Consider the following 20,518-nt stretch of genomic DNA (forward strand, 5'->3'; position numbering starts at 1 on the left):
CTCCATCTTCTTGGACCTGGAGCCTGTGTGTCAAATGAATTAAGTCATGTGTACCAATCTGGCAGGGTCCATCGGAGCAAAACTTTTTGTAACCGAGTGAAGACACAGAGCAGCAGAACAACTTGTAGTACGTGCTGTACCGAATGTAAATGAAGTGTGATTTAAATTCTTGTACACCTACAGAGTCCCACCTGGGTCGCTCAAGATGATTGTGAAGTCATGAATACAGCGTTAGCCTGCGTACGTCATAGTTAAACCTGCTGTAGACTCATGTTTGCTTGAGCGGGTCCATGCCATGACCTGGGGCTTGTACGACAAAGCAAGTTTAGCTCCTGATCTTATCTAGCGTAACAACTCCTAACTGAGGTGTGTAAGCCTAACCTGCTGGTTAGATTTCTAGATAAGTCATCATCACAAGTAAAAACCTTCTGATCAATCAATTCTTTAAGCAAAGGTAAAAAAAATTTATTGGTTATTGTGCAATATAAAAAAAGACCATATACTGGGGAAGATCCATTGAGTAATGTGTTTTAACACACATGAACGTCTTCGTAAGATTTATGTAAACAGAACTGAATGCTCATGTAGCTTTCAAGAGCTTTGTCGGTCATCTCCAGACTTTTTAGCCTTTTTTTTTTTTAGCCTTTCTGATGAGTCTGCAGCTCACAAACTTCACACCATTTCACCAAATTATGTCTATATATCCACATTCATTTCCATATATTTTATCAGGTTGTTACATTTACCACAAAAATTCTTTATATTTAACATTATTTAGTGGCGATGACAGGCAAGAATCTTCTGTTTATTGATGATTGAACACATCAGCTTGTTAATTTTTTTTTTTTTTAGCTGTGTTGCTTTTCAGTCTGCTTGAATGAGCTTTATTTCTATTGGTCATTTGATGCCACCTCCACCTGTTCTGCAGGGGCATCCAGATCTGGAAAACCTGAACTGACTTATTGTGTTGTAACCAGCATCGTAGCACCGCTTAACATGATGTTTATAGGTAGTAGTAGTTTAAACAGATGTGTTAAACATGCTTTGTAGTACAGGCCCTGATCATGATGGGACATTAAATTCTTACTGAACAAGTGTGATTTTTTTGGGAATTATTATGAAGCAAACTTTTTCAGTAGCTTCCCATGATTAACCCAACAGACTTAAGAAAGGTGTTTCTTGTCATGTCCAAGTCCACAAAAGACAGCAAACAAAATGTATTTGCCACAACGCTGACCTCGTCCTTTAAACCATGTCACTTGCAGTACAAAACACTGGAACAAATAACTTGAATACATGTCTCTCACCTTTATGTTTTTTTATATGTTCATTTAAGAGTTATAATTGTTTTCGTGCTGCTGCCAGAGTTTGACTTTTCATATGCCTGAACATGTGACTTTATACTGTACATGCATATCTTTATTTGTAATAAAAACACTCGCATATTTGGCCACTTGTGGCAACATACAAATATCTAACACTCAACACAACTTTCAAGATTTCTTTCTGGTGGTTTTTGCTGTAACTGTGTTAAACCGTTTTAAGAGTTTCTTGACTTATTTAATGGGATATTTAAGAAGATGATAAAGCTAGCTTAGTGTGATTATTGTCTACAAGACTTGGCGGTCTGTTAGCTAAACCTGTATGTACAAATATTACAATAACCAAGTAGTTTTAAGTGCCTGTCTGGGTCTGACAGTTCATTAATAACAGCTCTCCATACAAGCCAAAGACCTGGGGAAATGTTGCAATAGACAGCTAGCATTCAGTAAATGCATGTTTCACCAAATTTCTGAAGGTAGCGGTTCATATTATGCACTGATTTTGATGCTAGCACACAGTCTGTTTTACTCCATTTGTTATTCTTTTGAAACAAAAGCTTGGTGTGTGTGGTTTGTTGGGTTGTTTGTGTTTGCATGAGAGTGTGTTGATTTAAGTTTTCCCTGTGATTTTAAAGCTTGCTGTGAGGTTCCTGGAGATGCTATTTCAGTCAAACGTTTCTGCACAGTTTTCCATTGTATTCAGTGGAAAAGTGTGTCCAGTCACACTTTTGACTGGTGCTGTTGATGAGTTTTTAGGGGTTTGGGGGAATGAGGGGTAAATACGGGGGATTAATTATTTTTTTTTTAAAAAACCAACAACATTTTTAATTACATCAATTATTTGTTCTGTTGTATCGTTTTTAAAGCAATAAGCATTGTGTGCCAGTGAAGCCATCTGTACTGTTGAAGACCTGAAAATGGTGAAGTTTGTGCGTTGAACGGATTTCACACATCACCAACTAAGCAGTGATTTTCTGACTTTAACATTTGTCAGAACTTTATTGACGTCTGCCAAGATGAATGAAAAATTGACGGAAGCCTGAGGTGTGAATATTTCTGACACTTCCTTTACTTGAGCTCTTCACAATTCTGTGATTTGATTTTGTTCACTTGGTTATTTTTCCATTTCTTGCTTCGTGCTTTCTGGCTTCATGTTGTTAAATTATGACCTCAAACACAGGGACATTTATGTTTTGTGGGTATGTGACCGGTTTCTTTCATATCTATAACAAACTTTGAAAAGTTGCAAATTTATTATGTTGTAAAGTTGTGATATAGAAAATGTATATGTATTGGAATTTGAATAAATGACATTCTGAACAAGTTTGCAACGAGTTTCCGTCCTGTTTCCCTAATTTATTAGCTGCATCTGGATCTCTAATGTTCTTTGATGTGGAAATGAGGGGCATTAAGCCAGCATGCGGTTTGTTGTTTGAAAATAGTATTTGGCATTTGATGTTGTATACATTACACTGCAGTAACCAGTGTAATATCAGTCGTCCATGTAAGCTATCCAAAAACTTTTACAAACAAAAACCTTGATTTCATTTTTTTTTTTTTTAAATTTTCAAACTTGTTTCATTTAGATTTGCTCAGATTCAGTGCTTTATATAAACCAGCTGCCTTGTTGAATATAGGTTAACTTTCTTCTGTAGTCATGGAAACTGCCAATACATGATGGGAAGGATTATAAATGTATACACTAATGTACAGGAAGTCTTAGATTAAATGCTCAGTGCTCTGTTCTGATGCTGCTGTGAGTAATGCTCCTAAATACAATGGTAAAAAATAAAGATTTTCTGCAGTTTTATTCATCGACGATCACCACTAAGCTAGTAGTTGTGGGGTCTCTGTGTGGCATATTCTCACTGTGTCTGGGTGATTTTCCGTCCTTATACAAGTATTGGTGATATTAATTAATTGGTGGCTTATTGAATGTAAATTTTCATGTCTTTCCACATTTCTGCCCTTTGATGAGCTGGAGAACCATCCCAACCACATCTGCTGCAGCTCCCTGTGACCCTGAACATAATAAAGCAGGTATAGAAATTGTGTGAATTGCCAAATATTAAAGTTGCATCTTCCTACTTATTTGCTGTGAGTTGAGTCATAAAAGTCGAAATTACATGTCTTTGTGCATGTACCTATGATATGATGTCTGCTTTGTACATGTTCTAAGCATTAGATTGCCACTTATACTTTAAAGGGAGGAAGGAGAAAATGGGAGGATTGGGAGGAATGGGAGATTTACTGATTCCAGACGTGTCATTACTTTTCTGCTAGGAATGGTTCCAGCTAGGTGTTAAAAGGATGTACGTTAATAATAATCAATGTGAATGTATATTTTTATGGTGCTTTTCTAGTTTTTCTTGACCCTTTAAAGCTCTTTAATGCTACATGCAACATTTGTCAATCACACGCTCATACAGTTGTAAGTATACATAAGTACTTATGACATTCATAGACATTCATCAGGACGCCATGTGGGGTTTCATGTCTTGCCAACTTTGTCGAGACACCTTGTCATATTTTATGGGGAAGCGAGGAATCAATCAACAACTAGACGATTGTTCTTCCTCATGAACTATGGTTAAATTTAATTCCAAAGAAAAAAAGAGTTACAAAATTGTGTTATGATTATAGCTTAAACTTTATTACATCATTATAAATTCCCATTATGTTCCAGAAACAGCCGGGAGATTCAATTTACAGTTCATGATTTCAAGTAAAATTTAAAAAAATGTGTGTATTCCTTGTTGTGGAAGTGAGACTTGACTGGGATAAACCTGCTGACCATCGCTTGATGATTGATTCCTCAGCAATAATAATAATTTTGATCTAAAAAAAAAAAACTCGCAGATTTATATTTGTCAGTTTTAAGCTTTACTTTAATTCATGTTGATGTGTTTGAGTCCAAAGACAGTATTTTTCTTTTGAAAGTTTTCTCTTTTATTGCTTTGCATTGAAGAGTGTTAACTGCACTAGTCCTAAGACACTGTGTTCGGTGTTTTTAGGACTTTTTCTGAACCTGATAAAACAAAGTCTGGAAATCCAGTGCTATTCTCTTTTATGATCTTTTATGATGATACATTTTATTATTTCATGCACCATAAACAACAAAGGACCTAAGTTCTTTGCAATTAGGGAAATAATCTTTAACAGAAAGGTGAATTTTTAACCATTTTCACTTTTGACATGCAGACTCTGCTCTTTTTCCATCTAATGTGTTACTAAACCTGTTGCCAAACGAAAGTCCATTTTTCTTCCTGCATTTTATTATTTGCACATTTCAGGTCCTTGCTTATGGTTTAGATTTTATGCGGCCAAAAAGCCTAAACTTTCTCGAAGTTGTAACAAACACATCATTAGTTTCTTTTGTGTTGCACATGTTGACTTTAATGCATGGCCTGTTAGATTTTCATTTCTGTAATTGCAGTTTTCCTGAAGTCGTTCTTCACCATGAAAAGATTTATCGGCTTTTTAATGTTTAACATCTGAATCTTAAAAACAGAAGCTTTTCAACTATTTTTTATTGTACCTTACTAAAGATTTTTACACTGCATGAGTGTCTCATTTGTCATTTGTTGCTCTTTGCACAATCACTTTAAAAGCTCAGTCATTAGTTCGGCTGTGTCCATTCAAAAGACCATTGTCCCGAAAACTTTTAGTCTCTGTGAGGCGTGCTTAATGTGTGCACAATCCGTGAACATAATCTATGTCTCTTGTCTGAAATGGTTATATGCCTTTAACTTACTCTGAGCCACACAAGCGCACACACACACACACACACACACACACACACACTGCATGGTCCTCAGCAATCCTAACTAATTGTCCACAGCCTGAGCAAGGTCATGGCATCACAGCATGATGGAGAGGATGAGATCAGGATTGTTATTTTGTTACGCAGTGAGATTTGTGTTCATCATTGCAGTTTAAAGCACATTGTTGTGTCTTTGCATGTTTAACCCTCACAGTTTGACTTCATATTAACCACATAGCGACTCTTAAATTGTTGTCATGTTACACAGAATAGATGTCTTTTATTAAATGTTCTTGTTGATAACAATTCACACCAATTGTAATAACTAATTAATACAATCCATAACTGAATAGATATAACGAACGTCTGTTGTGCTTTCTGAACATGGCTACTTGTTTGTCTTTAAAGTAATTGTATTGATATGTGTCCAACGTAAAGGTTGAATTTGGGCCTTCGTTTCCACAAAGACCTGAGCGTATGATATGAAGTTTGCAATACAGTCTAAACCTCACCCAAGGTTTAATTAGCAAGTTTTGGCTTGGGATAATAAAAACGGAATGATAATAAAAGTCTGCAGCAGTCTGGGTTAAATGTGCTCCTAATCTGTGCTGATGATTGGTCAGCTGGCCTAATTAGATAACGACCACCTGCTCTTTTTGTGATCTATGACATCTGGCTGAACAAAAGAAATAATTAGCCACATGCTTGATAAACAACTATGCTTGGAACAGTTACTTCTCAGATTCGTGGTTGTTTACCTGTCTAGGATTGGAGTTAGTAGCTTGGCGTGTTCAGCCGCTATTTTGCCAAGCTGAGACAGGATTAAGTCTCTGCTCTGAATTTGTTATTGGATCACTAATTGTGGGTCACATGATTATTTTTAGATTTCAATCCATATGGACCACATAACATGTAATGATTAGGTTCGCTCCCAGCATTGGACACGTTTTTGCTTTGGTCCAGTTTTCAGGTAGAGCTCTCAAATCCTTGTTGATCATTTGGGAATTTCCTGTGGTCCGAATCCATCACAAACCCCTCAAAGAAATCTAATAGTTATACTGAATCTTTGTAATAAAATTTCAATTTCCTCTGACCCTCCATTTACTTTTAATTCATACTTAATTCTACATTCATATACATCCCCTTGCAAATAACAGAGCCATAATTAGATTTGTTAGACCCCACCGAGCTATGATCGCAGCCCACCAGTGGCAGGTGTCTGCAGAGTTCCTCCATTTTCACCTCCACAGCTGAACTTTCTGAACACGGAGGTATTGATTGGTTGCATTGATTTTCAAATCATCTGTCATTGTCGGAAGTAGAAATCCAATTAAGTTGAACTAAGTTGAACTTAAAACAGCTAATCCAATCAAGACGATGAATTGTATCGATTTTAACCTTAAAATCAATAAGATGCTCATGGCTCTACTGTGGGCTCGGCCCTTTGCGTTTTCCTTTCTACAAAAGAATGAAGCACTTACTGTGTAGTGTGTAATCATTGTATTAATCAGCTTTTTTGTTTCACTTGAAGCAACTCTTTTGTTCTATTTTATGTAGTTTTATTATGTTTTTTTATTTAATTATTTATTTTTTATTTTATATTATGCAGTTATGTTTTTGTGGGGGGGAGGGGGGGGGGTTGCTGGCTGTACTGTTTTATGAACAAATTAAACTACAAAAAATCAACCCATTTTTTTCTCAGATATTTACTTCTGGAGTTACCAAATCCTCATGTGGAAGAATAAATTAATTTCTACAACTAATGTGATGAAGTTTTGTCAGAGACTTCAGTGTTAGAGTTCCATTGACATTAATGCAACATTTAATGGCTTTTGCTCTCAAGATCACAATGAGAAACATGGTGAAGAACCAGGTTTTGGCACTTCAGGGAAGATCTTTATCACATGGTGCCAGTGTTCAGCTTTTTTTTTTTTTTTTTCCCAAAAAGGCTCTGAAAGGTAGACTTGACTCACCACAGACAGTGTCCACTTTTTTTCCCCTCCATGTGAGACTAGCTTGTTTCCAGAAAACGGTACAGTATTTCATCACTAATTTAACTGATGGCTTCTTCTCTTTCAAATGGGTCGTGTTGCATTTATGCTAATAGCAGCTAACTGCTGTGGCCCATGTGGCCATACTGATCACAGTTTCTGTTGCACTGCTGCAGTGGTATCCTTTCTTTCCCCACACTCCATGAATCTTCTCATTATTCACTTCTAATGACCAAAGGTGCTTCCAATTTTGGAATGAGAAACATTGCCACGAAGAAGCAAACTGCAATCTATTGCCGCCTGTAAAGATGAGAGGTATAGCCATTGATTAATAAAAATAAATCAAATTAAACAAATACTTAGTTTTTTACTAACTTGGTTGGAAAATGGTTAAAAAAAATTAGGAAATGTTGGGAGAATCTTGTAAGGACCTCGTAATGACAGTTATGCTCATTCAGGACCATATCACAATGTTGGTTTCCAGCGTTGCACAATGTACCTGTAATAGTACCATCCAAGCGGCAACCTCCAGCGGTTAAAAGTGAAGCCTATGCGGAAGTGCATAAAAATGCAGTTCCCCCTTCATCCACTAGAGGCTGGCTTCAAAACAGAGCAAACCCCCATTGACTCCTATGTTAAAAAGGCCAACTTTATGGACGAAATAAACATGTTTACAGCCTGGTTCAAAAATCCATTTTTGGTTTATAGGTCAGGTTTACCTTCATGACAACCGTGGGGGGGTAGTGAATTTTTTTCTAACTCACCCATCTAAAAGTAATTTAATCTCGAAGTTTGCCATATTTAGGGGCGGGTCCTTTTGATTGACAGGTACCGATCTCCGGCTTCAAGTCAGAAGAACATAGAACAACCGCGGTTTTTAGCCGGTTAATGACGTGACTTAGCTTTAGCCCGCTTACCTCCGTTAGCTGGTTAGCTCCCATTATCTCAGGGTTAGCTCGGTTAGCTTTTAGCTACAGAAAGCTCGGAGTTCGCTCAATGTCAATCATCGACCATGACGCTCACGGCTCCCCTCTCAGCTCCACCTCTTTGCCCACATTTGTATTTTCCGGGCGAGACAACGCGCATGACGCTGCCAACATGACGATGGTAGGAACCGCCCACCGAGCTTCAATTTAGCTCATCAGAAACCTACGGATATCGTCACGGAGACTCCATCCATCTTTTTATATGCAGTTTATGGTACCATCTCAAATAATAAATGATTAGCTCTCATATTGTAATGTGCTTATTTGGTTCTGTCAGGATTTATAGGCTTGAAAAGAACATGACTGTGGACATTTTTCTGTTTACACAATGAAACTTATAAACTCAATTGAAACTTTGGTTGATTCCCATTTTGAACTCATTAAAACATGCATTTCTGTATTAAAGATAAAAGGAACACATCACAGCATTTTCATTCTTGTAATATTATTCATCCAAGTGAAAGAAGATCTAATTTCATTGCTGTTATCTATGCCTCACAGATGAGGCCTCAGTTTGACACCTTAGTCCCATTTCAGACAAGCATAACATCCCTAGTGAGAAGTTTGAGTCAGCTTGTACAAGTTTCATAAAGTGTTTGTGAGAATTTGAAACCTACTCATTTGCAGTACATGACTGCTATAAACAATGTGAATTATTTACATTACAATAATTTAGAACATTTTTGCTAGTTAGCACGTACTTTTTCATTTCATTAAGATGTATATATATAGTATGTGTGTGTGTGTGTGTGTGTGTATTCTCGTACTAAAAAGAGGATAAGAAGATCAGATTCTACTCAGTTTAGTATTTGATAAATGAAAAGGTCTTGTCAAGGCTATGATTTAAATCGGGGTGTCCAGCGCTGGTCCTCGAGGGCCACAATCCTGCAGGTTTTCAGTATATCTCTGCTCAAGCACATCTGATTCAAATTAATGAGTCACTGTGATGAAATTCATAGGCCGTTCAAGCCATATAATTTGAGTCAGGTGTGCTGAAGCAGGATTGCATCAAATACCAGACAGCTCTGACTTAAATGCTTTCAAGTCATTTTATTCAGATGGAAATTTTGCCCCCGCCCCAGAAAAAAAAAAGCTTTCTATATACCCAATAATAACACCCTCGCTTTACACTAATTAATCTGTGGTTAAAATTGTGTTTCCTTTCACACAAACTTATGTCCACTTTGCTGGATTTATTTTCATAAATTCAAGGATTTGGTTAAAAAAAACATTGGCTGTAGCCTACTTGTACATTGTACTTGTAAAAATAATGGTTTGAACAAATCTTCACAGATTAGGGGTTTTCTTTCACCTCTTACAAAAGTATTCCAACTTTTTCTGTGAGGATTATATGATCAGTTCCAATTGGCTTTTATGATTAAATATTTTACTGTTTTAAAAGAACGCGTGTAGCATCTTGGTAAATTACTCTTTTTTTTTTTTTAATGTAACCACAAAACAATCAACAGTTTTTGGCTGTGAACTTCCTCAGATGCAAGCAATCCACATGGTATTTTTGCACAATTAGTTTCTTCCCTCATTTGGTTTGAATAATAAAATGTTTTTATTGAACCTCACATTTGTAGTATTTTATCCCTCATGGTGATGCTCATGAGCTTTGTCTGTTGTGAGCTGACATTTGCCTCCCATGATGACCGCTGAGTGCCTTCTTGTTCTCTCTGGTTTAGAACCAGCTCCATAAACAGGCTGTTAATTGGGCCTCTAATTAGTACTTTATTGAAACCAGGTGCGCTAAAAAGGTCATCGTGCACAAGTACTTAGAGAGCAGCTTTACAAAGCAATCAGCTGTGAGACACATATATTTATAATTAATATACAACTGTATTGTCTTTGAGTTAATCCTCAATTATGACGTTTGTTGACAGGCCTGGTGCATACTCAGGACCAAATTACCAATATAATCAAATTAAGTACCTTTCCTAAAGAAAAAAACAAAAGAACAAAATATATTCCTCATGGTTCGCTCTCATCTATTTGTTATAACTAATGTTACGTTACTGTTGCTAAGTCCACCCACCGTGCCTGTGGGGAAATCCAGCTGCCACCGAGTGGCCTCAGTGAGGAGGATTGGAATGTGGTAGGAGAGAAAAGGTCTTTTCAGATAGAATCCTGATATCATTTACATGAACAAGCCAAACTTCTTCATTTAAAAAAAAAAAAAAAGATAGTTGGACTAAGTTACTTGTCATTCGTAGCTGCTTCTCAGGTAAATTGTGAAAATGTATTTTTAGATTAAAACAGTCATTTCTAGTAATTTTTTAAAATTTATTTTTACCCCACCCATTCCCTCCATAACCTTCAAAACATTGCATTTCTCCTTTATATATGCAAAACAAACTTACAAAATCTGTTTTTAGGGATGAAGTTACTGAATAACATGGGCATCAGCTGTCCAAAATACATTTAGTTCATATCTTATGATCATAGTTCCACAAAACACTAAAATGTTTTGTGGGTTTTCATCACTTGTTTCATCTTCTTTGTGCAAGTGTAATGGAAATGGGGGGAGGGGTGGTGGGGGCAAAGAGGGGAGGTGGCAATTGTAGGGGGGCGGGGGGTTGCAGGGTCAGAGTACTTGTAATTACCATAGTCAGGTTCAAGTCACTGGTCAAGCTGTTGCTGACTTCTTTTTCTTTCCGTCTTTTTGTTTTTTCGTTTCCCATAATGCAATGTTGTCAAGGACTGGCCTACATGTGGCACAGCATGCCTCCACTGATGCCCCTTTGATTAGCTGTCTTGTCCTCCACCGGGCTGCGTATGATTGGAGCCTGGAGCACAGTGATGGCTGGGAAACTGACAGAGAGATCCATTAAATGGCAGCTTTGTTATGACATATCAGCCAGGACGTGGTGGATGGTAAGCGAAGCTCTTTATCCTCTCCATGTGCACTTTAACTGAAACTCTGTCTGACTGAACTCAGTCAGCAGCTGATTGTGGCTTTTTCTGTGCCATAGATTGATGGTCTGTGTGAGTGATGTATAATGTAGGGAAAATTTTGCTTATTAGTGTAAATTGAGATTTTACTTCAGCATTAAGTAGCCTTTAATAGTCATCTATTTAAGGAAGAACTTTAAAGAGCATCCCAGGAACTAACATGAATTGGTTCTGTGGGCCTTACAACTGTTTGCTTTAAATCCTGTTTAATTCAGCTGCAGAAAATTGAGGATTTTGTGTGTGAGGAGAAAAATGGGACACAAAAAAATGCTATTTTTGTCTTTAAATTGAGGTGAATAGCTAAAGGAAGCATTCATCTTGGCTTTGGTATTAGAGTATTCCTCAAGTGCACCTCTCTGTTCACCCTCGGCAGTGTTAATTTAGTGCTGGACAAAGAGCCCTTGTCCAGCCCGCGCCTTTCCCATGCTGAAGAGGCAACACAGGCTGACATTTCTCTCTGAATATTTATTTACTTGTCTGACTACAGATGAGCTTCTATTGTTCCTCATCTCCAGGGTTTAAGTTGAGGTTTGTTTGTGTCTCTCGATATTTAATCAGACCCTTGTTTCCTGCTGCTTTTGTATGACCTGCTTTCAACCCTGTTTTAGTGAGTGATGTGCACATTTTGCATTCATTTTGTGCGTTACATGTGCTTGCATCAGACTGTGATGTTCGGATGTTTGGAACATGCTTCTAAGAAGCCATGGAAAAAGATTTTTGCATAGTCATTTTCAGAATCTAATAAAAAACTTAACCTCTAAATAGTGTTTATTGGAGGCAAATTGTATTGTGTATGTATTATTTTAAAGAATATGTACCATTATTGCAATGCAATGCCCCTGTGAGGAAAAAGAGTACATAAATGATCAAGACTTGAATTCAACCTCATCTCCAAGAAAAGTTTCGAAGCTGTCGAGTGTCTTTAAATTTGTGAAACTATTCTGGATTAAAGTTATAAAAATTCTGAGTCACTCTTACAGATATTTATTTTCCGTAACTGCTATTTTATGTCTGCTTAAAGACAAATTGCACTTAATAAAAGGTTTTAGAGTCCACTTTCTGGTGTTGTTGTGGATCAGCTGATCACAGCTAAAGCTCAAGACTTGTAAGACTGGAAAAAGGCAGCAGCTGAAGTCTGTTTTGTTGAATAAAAGGCAACATGAGAAGAGGGGACAACCCTTTGGGATACTCTTTGGAGTCCTATAACAACTGGTGTACACTCATTTTCACACTTACATATGGTTCAACTAGTTTTTTGTTTCTCTTTCCTGACTTGATTTTTTTTTTTTTTTTTTTTAGCTGTATTTTACTTTTTTGTCTTGGACTTTTTCTGCATCTGCCTTGTCGTATTAATATATGTTATATTCCATCTTATTTTGAACGATACAATAAAACTATATACCTAAGAATTAGCCTTTGCTCATCAGGTTAGATGTCATACATGTTGACATCAAGGGGCACTGGCCCCTGAGGAAATTGAACTGGCCCTGGAAGTGCTCCTGTCTGGTCAGAGGATTTACAGATGAAGAAATGAGGAAAAGTTATAAAGTTATTTGAAGTCATTTCAGATTAACTGGAACACAGCATGATGATTTTATTTTTATTTAATTCCCAGCTGTAAAACATTGTAATAGAAGAGTTGAAGGACAGATGAAGACTTATTCTGTAAACGCTGCTTATATGATTACTGTTGGCGGCAGCCATGCTGAAAAACCAGCAACAACAAAAAGGAGACAGCACAAGGTGAGCCTGTTTCTCTCTAGCTCTCCGTCCACTTCAATGCCAGCTTGCGTAGTCTTTTCAAAACCCTTCCTTCCATCTCACTCTCCATGCTGCTTACTTTCTCCCCTAACCACATATGTCTCAACATATTCAGCATCAGAGCCTGTCAAAACTCACTGAACATTTGAACAGGTAAACACTGGCAGGAACATCACTGTGATATTAAATTTTTTTTTTTTGTATTTCTTTTGAATGGACAACATGGTTTAACAAAGAAAATTTTGTAAATTACAGTCTGCTGCATTAAATATATGCACCTCAATTTAAAAAGAAATGTACTTCCCTGGTACCTTTGGACCTCCCTAGTGATCCCTCTCTTTTATACGTGGTCCCTAATTGGGAAGATTTCAGGTGAAATGGCAGGTGTAGGGTAGGTATGGGTGAATCAATTCCAGCCTTCTCTGACTCCATAGCAAAGTGTCCTTGGGTAAGACGCTGAACCCCACGTTGCCACACTGATGTGTCTTTGGAGTTTGAATGTGTGTGGGAAAATGACAACACTCAGTATGTAACAATGTGTGATTGTGACATGTAGTGTTACAGCACTCTTCCAGTCATATTGACAACTCAAAGTGTTATATAAGTACAGTTCAAGCGCCTTTACAACTTTATCACGCAAGACATTTTTAAAAAGGAAAACATGGGCACAAAAGCCCCCCGTTTGGGACTAGTGTATACGTTGACTGGAAATACTGACAAAAAATAACATAACTTTACGTATAACAACTTTAAACTTGGACTTTTGAAAAAATAAAAATAAAAAAACATGTTTTTAATCCTTGTTTGTCATTTTAAGTGATTGAATTTCTGTGAACATGATGTGAAACATGGTGTAAGTATGTTTTTAAAAAAAATAGTTGAATGTTCCCTTCTCACTTGTCCAGTGTGTAACTTGTGGAAGAAAATAAATAAAACTAGAAAATTTGCTGAGCTAGAAACTAGAAAATTTACTAGAAACTTGTATAACAGCAAGTGCGTATGCGATAATGTGTAATTACAATGTATAATGCAAAAAAAGATGAAGATGTCACTGAAATTTGTGACAGCATATTCCAGCAGCTAGCAGATGTGCAGCATGTTTTCCAATCTAATTAAGTATAAAAGAAATCCAAAGAAAAATTTCTTTTGATGTGATGAAAATTGCAGAGAGAGAGAGAGAGAGAGAGGGGAATAATTTCTTGATAGATAGATAGATAGATAGATAGATAGGACTTTATTCATCCCTAAAAGGGAAATTCAGATTGTCCAGAGACTCAATAAAAACACTCACTCTTCCACCTCTCACAAGTGCGTATCAAAAATAAATAATTGATCAGACAAACATAGGTTAAAATCTTATTAAAATCACAATAAAGACAACATAAGCCACTCTCTCAAAATGTGCCATGTACATGTGGGGGTACAATTCAGGAGGTTTTATTATGTAGCCCAATGGCCGTGGGAATAAAAGATCTCCTGAATCGCTCTGTTCTACAGCGTAGCGAGAGAAGTCGTGTGCTGTGGTTGCTCCTTTGCTCCCTCATGAATCCATGGAGAATAAAATGTGGTATGTTGTATTGTGCAGAAATATTCAGTGAAATGTTACTTGTTGGATTTGAACCTGCAACATCCAGCGGGAAGGTCCATTCTCATAACAACTAGGCCCCCATTCTGCCCACTTCTACATGTGTGGAAAGAGACAAACCTTTTCTGTTGAGAAGAGGGTGTTGAAGGCACTGGCAGAACTATTGAAGACTTTTGCTATTAGAATAGAAATACCTTTTTGGAACTTCCATCAGCATGTAATCAGCAGGATTGCTAAAAGGGAAAGGTTGAACTGAACTGCTGCAAAGAAGCTAAAGATGGTTATCAATAGAACAAAAGCACATATATCAGAATGAGCTGGAGAGTTTACCATTTGAATGGGTGAAGTAGCACAACAGACGTAGAAAGTTTTCTGAGCATAACATGACATTAAGCCTCATAATATCCAAACATTGTCCATCAAGAAGCTCTCTAATGAATTCTGGATGAGAACATGAGCCTTGTACACCACAATACACTTGTGTCACCCTTGTGTCTGCAGCTCATTATGCACAAAATGGACCAATTGCTGAGTTGAATTTCTGTTTCTCCAATCACAAAACAGAATTGGAAAAATTGACAAAAACCTGAATAAATAAAAAAGTTTAAAAGTAAAAAAAAGCAACACATATCTCCTGAATGAGGTTAGTAGTTTAACATTTGAATGGATAAAGTGGCAAAATGACAAAATAGAAGTACTGAGTTGACTTGATGTTACAAGGTTACCCCTCCACTTTCTTTTTGAAAAAAAATGGCAAAAAGTTTTAGCTGATACTAACTATGCTGATTTAGATGGCAACAAACAGACGTTGCTGGTTGAAGAACACAGCTTGGAGCAATCTTCTAACTTGACCCATTGTAAACGGCAGCAGCTTCAATAAAAGTAAAGTTCCACCATGAATTTATGTAAAACTTGTGAGTTCATAAGTAGCACAGGGCTGAGTTGCAATGAGGAACATGTGTATGTGTACATGACTGTTATGAAACTCTGCCAAACCAGCAAAAGAATGTAAGTTGCCAGTATTATGGGTTCTGCCAGAGGTTTCTTTCCTGTTAAAAGGGAGTTTTTTCCTTCCCACTGTTGCCAGTGTGCTTGCTCAGGATGGGCGATTTAGTCTTAGTTTCCTTATATAGGCTAGTATGAATTGGCTTTCATTTTTTTCTGTCTGTAAAGTGTCTTGAGATGGCATTGCCATGATTTGATGCTATATAAATAAAGTTGAATTGAATTGAAAGTATTAACAGGTCTGCCAATTACCGGCCACTGGAAACTAGTGCAATTAACAAAATCAAAGCGTGCTGGGACACTCCATCCATCAAAAAGTTGTCAGTATTATTAGGGCTGCCATGTACCGGACACTAGAAACTGGTGCAGATCTCTAAAACCTGGTGAAGCAATTTGCGGCTCATTATGCAAAAACTGACCAATAGCTGAGCTGAATTTTTTCACTGTCCAAGCCGCATTTGGTTTGAAGGGTTTTCAGTCAATCACAGCCTGAATTTATTTGAAAATAATGCTAATAATCTCAAAATCTACAAAAGTTTGCCATGACAAAAGCCATAGCTTAATTCTCCTGAATGTATGGAAGAGTTTAATATTTGAATGGCTGAAGTGGCACATGTTGTTCAAGAAAAAATTGGCGTAATAATAATAATAATAATAATGATTATAATGATAATAATGATAATAATAATAATAATAATAGTAATAATAATAATAGTAATAATAGTGATAATAATCATAATAATAATAATAATAATGAGCGAGTTGTGCTTAGAAGAATAAAAATAATAATAAGCAGAATGAACATTTCAACAACAATAGGAACCTGCCATACTTCGTATGCTCGGACCATAATAATAATAATAATAATAATAATAAAGAAAAACAGGAACTCAATATTTGTTTAAAAAAAACAAAAAAAACAAAAAAAAAACCTACAACGACACAACACTGAACCACACTGTTCAAAGCAACACTCTACACATCCTCACATAACCGAGTAACTTGCTGTTTTAACTGTGGCCACACGGGTGCAGTAGATCCACAGTAAGAGAGATGACTCCGTGGGGACTCCGAACCAGTGCCACTTTAGCAAAGAGCTGATTTAATGGAGGAATGTATGGAGTCTGAATGTAAGACAATGATCTATTCTTTTGTGGCACAATTATCAGTTAATAAACAAAATAAACTAAGGCTAAAACGAACAAGCTTAAAAAACCCCCCAAAAAACTTGGTGAGTGTGCGGTAATTCCTATGTCTGTTAGCTCTTCTGACCATTCAGAGAAAACCTGATGAACCTGGACTGAAATGTTCTGAATTAAAGGTTCATGTTACGACAGCATGAGCAAACTCATCAGATCTTGTTTCCTGCAGTAGACTGACTGTTTTTAGTGTTATTTATTTACACTTAGAAAAATATATGATCAAGCAAGACCTTTCACCTACTCCTTAAGACAAGCAAAGTTTCAGCTTACAACGAGAACAAAGAGGACTTATGTGGAGGAATGACTTTGTTTCATTTTTCTTTCATGTCATACACTCTCATTTTTGTCTAATGATACCTATCAGAAACAGTGTGTATATATATATATATATATATATATATATATATATATATATATATATATATATATATATATATATATATATATATATATATATATATATATACACATATATATATATTATAGGAATGACAGTTTATTTGAAAGATTAGATGATAAATGAGAGATTATTTATTGTGAATGTCTATTTTTGTAAATACCCCACGTACCAGTCAAATGTTTGCACAAACTTTTTCACTGAATATAATGGGAAAATGTGTCCAATATACAGTCTACTGTTATATTTCAATATAGTCTTATGTTTATATACAGTCTATGGTCCAAACCTTTGACTGGTAGTGTATATGATTCAAACAAACTATTGCAATACTGTTGTCCAGCATAAATGCTGCAACACTACAGTTACAATTCTGGCTAATTACTTGCAGTATTTTTCATTTTGACTTTTTTTTTTTTTTTTTTTAAGAAAAAAAATGTTATCATTAGGATCATTCTTGAACTGGCTAATTTTATGGTGCAAACTAAACAAAACTGCTATGTGAAAAAGGACATACCTAATATCTCACTACAGTTGTGGGCAAAATCTGAGCAGGTCAACAGAGAGAATATGAGCTTGTTTTGAAGCTACACAATTTCAAAACTTAGGTCAATTATCTAATAATTACATTTGTCTTTATTATTATTATTATTATTATTGTTTATTATTATTATTATAATTACTAATATTATTAGTTATTATTATTATTATTATTATTATTAATAAGATGGAAAAGGTTTTCTCATTTCATTAATTGACCACATCTCTATCTACCCGCATGGCTGGCCAGCAGCGCCTCTGTCAAGCCCCGAACAGCACGTCAGAGGAGCGGAAGTGAGGGGCCCAGGGTACAGAGTCCCGGGGCCACTGGTGCAGCCAATAACAGGCAGTCTTGCAAACGCTATTACAAAACGGAGCTGCGTGAAGTTGCAGAATTGCATTAGGAAATCAATTTGAAATTACGAGTTGTATTTTCAAAGTAAGAGTCCGTAGACGCAAGTGGCCTGTAATTCTTGCATTGAAATGAAACTGTGTGAGTTTCATAGTTTTTGGTTCAAGTCAAAAGCAATTAAAATATGCAAGGAAATGGTTTCAATCTGACAGGCTTGCAATTAGATACTAAAGTAGCGGAAATTAACTTGAATCGCAGTATTGTAAATTATTTTGAAAAGAATTCCGGGAAGTTTTCCCGATGCGCTCCTGTGTAGTTTGATGGCTGGTGCTGACCGAGAGCTGGAGGGCGGCAGTCAGTCAGTGAAAGTGAAGGCGGAGACCAACCCAGTACCGAAAACTCAGCCTCTTCTGGATCGCGTTCAACTCCGCTGAACGACCCCCCAAAAACGATCCAAAAAAGTAAGACTTGAAGAGGAAGGAAGGAAAAAAAAAAGATAAAAAAAAACGCGAGGTGCTCCTAACTTCTTTACCGATATCTGCCAAGAATTGTCTTCCGGTGTTGACTTTTTTCACATTTTTTTTTTTTTTTGGCGTGCTCTGCAAGAGAAACCCCTCCAAAGCACAAAGTTGAGCGTGAGAAATGTGAAGCTACCGGCTTGTGTGTTTCAACCAGGCTCCAGGATTCCCATTTAATCCATGCAGTACAGTGCAATGGTACGTGAACATGGATTGTTATTTCTTTCAAATGTTGTGATAACGCTCTTTGTGGCACTTCCCCCCCTTTTCCCTCTGTAATTCTGTCCTGTCTTAGAGACGGTGATGAAATGTGGAGAAGCGTGAGCACAAATCTGGCATGTTTGATCCAGAAATTGTACTAAAACTTGGCGCAGATTGTCCGGCAGCCCGTGTTAACATCCCAGTCCCCTTAATCTGGCAAATGAACTCTGTGGACTGTTGACAGCTCTGTAGGACACACACACACACACACACACACACACACACACACACACACACACACACACACACACACATATACAGGAGTGTGTGCGCTCACAATGCGACAGTGAAGTAATATTGTTTAACTTTATGTCCTCTCAGCTATTAGGTAAATTGCAATGTAGTCATCAGAGTTTAGGGAAAACAAAACAAAATACATTTTCAAGTTGTCTCTGAGCGCCATCATATATATATATATATATATATATATATATATATATATATATATATATATATATATATATATATATATATATATATATATATATATATATATATGTGTGTGTGTGTGTGTGTGTGTTTGTGTGTGGCAATGGGTAATTCTGTAGTGAACAGATTGCTAATACATGATTTTTCTTTATATTAGCAGGTTTGGAAGTTTCCACAAAAAATTTCCATCCATTTTTAAAGAAAAAGGGGGAAAAATCTGTCAATTTTAAGACGTATGATCTGGGTTTATGTGTGTAATGCAAACAAAAATAGACAAAAGTTTCTTTCCAAAGTGAGCCTATTATCATGTAGCTGGAAGAGGAGTGTGTCATGTTGACACAAAGTCTGGTCTCTTTTTTATTCTTCCGTCTCTATGTGACCGAAAGCTGCGGTCCAAAGTCCCCGAAGCTCATAAAATAATTCAGCTGGAGTGAAAGGAGTAAATGAACATGCGTTGCGTTTTCATATAGCCGTGAAGGAGAAGGAGGAAGGTGCGGGAGAGCGGGGTGGGGTGGGGGTATGAGTGGTGTGTTTAGAGGAGGAGGAGTGTGACTGTGTAATTACGTGGTGGAGGGGGGGAAAAAAAGAGAAAAAGTTGGGTCTGATTTGCTGGAATCGCGCAGGACCGAAGGTGCAGCGGTCGGTTTCATATCAAGTTTGTCTGAAGCGGGGGTTAACATCACACACTCGGCGCCCTGTGAAGCTCATCCCTAACGCTTTTTTCTTTATGAGATACCACCGCACCGAGACGCGCAAAGAGCCCACGCAGTAGAGGAGGAACGCAGCGCTAAGCTCCGGCTCTGCGAGTTCAAACTGCAGCTGCTCGCTTTTGCATGTCATCTTAAACAAAAAAAAAAAAACATCGATACAGATCCTTCTGTCCGCGGTGACGACAATCTCTGGATCGCAAAGAATTGATGGATATTCTTGGATAACTCCTTTTTTTTTTTTTTGGTTTGTTTGAAGCGGATAGCTGCTCCACACTCTTGCATGGTGCACATCGGTCCAGGAATGGCGCGATGAAGTGATCAGAGGAAATCAGTCCACGTACAATCACTTTGTGTGTAGCCGTCTCGTCATGTATTCCCCGATTTGTCTAACTCAGGTATTTGTGTCTGTTTATATTCATGTAATTGCTGTGATTTGCACCTTTTGTAAAATTGTCACATGAGTGTAGTTGGTGTGGTGGACGTGGTGGGGGGGTTGAAAGTTCTCCGTGTGCGCCGAAAATGTGCAGCCTCAGCTCTGCGTGGGAAACGTTATAAGTTTAATAAGTGAAATAAGCTTCCTAAGTGAGAATTAACCTCAAAACTAACACAAAGTACATCAGTTAGTGCTGCTAATGTTCAAATCGTAGATCCTAACACTGCTTTGAGCCGCAGAGACACCAGAAATGCCAGTTTTTATTATTCTTTGCGTGCGTAAAGTTGAGCGTAAAGATGATTTTGAAG

At 37.1% G+C, this 20,518-nt stretch overlaps 1 protein-coding gene across 10 annotated transcripts in view; it reads left to right on the forward strand.

Moving 5' to 3' along the window:
- The first annotated feature begins 10,852 nt into the window (after positions 1-10,852).
- Positions 10,853-20,518, forward strand: part of LOC306769433 (nuclear factor 1 B-type-like) — a 71,900-nt gene continuing 62,234 nt past the window's right edge. For 5 of the 10 annotated variants that reach the window (XM_079258027.1, XM_079258035.1, XM_079258029.1 and 2 more), the window contains exon 1: positions 10,853-10,939. In XM_079258027.1, coding sequence (XP_079114153.1) covers positions 10,865-10,939 — 75 coding nt within the window. In that variant the 5' untranslated portion in view covers positions 10,853-10,864. Of the gene's footprint in view, positions 10,940-18,430; positions 18,576-19,701; positions 20,173-20,518 lie in introns of those variants that run through there. The other 5 variants (XM_079258030.1, XM_079258031.1, XM_079258028.1 and 2 more) reach the window with 2 other exon arrangements.

The sequence above is a fragment of the Telmatherina bonti genome (genome assembly GCF_933228915.1).
Source record: "Telmatherina bonti genome assembly, chromosome: 18".
Classification (NCBI taxonomy): domain Eukaryota; kingdom Metazoa; phylum Chordata; class Actinopteri; order Atheriniformes; family Telmatherinidae; genus Telmatherina; species Telmatherina bonti.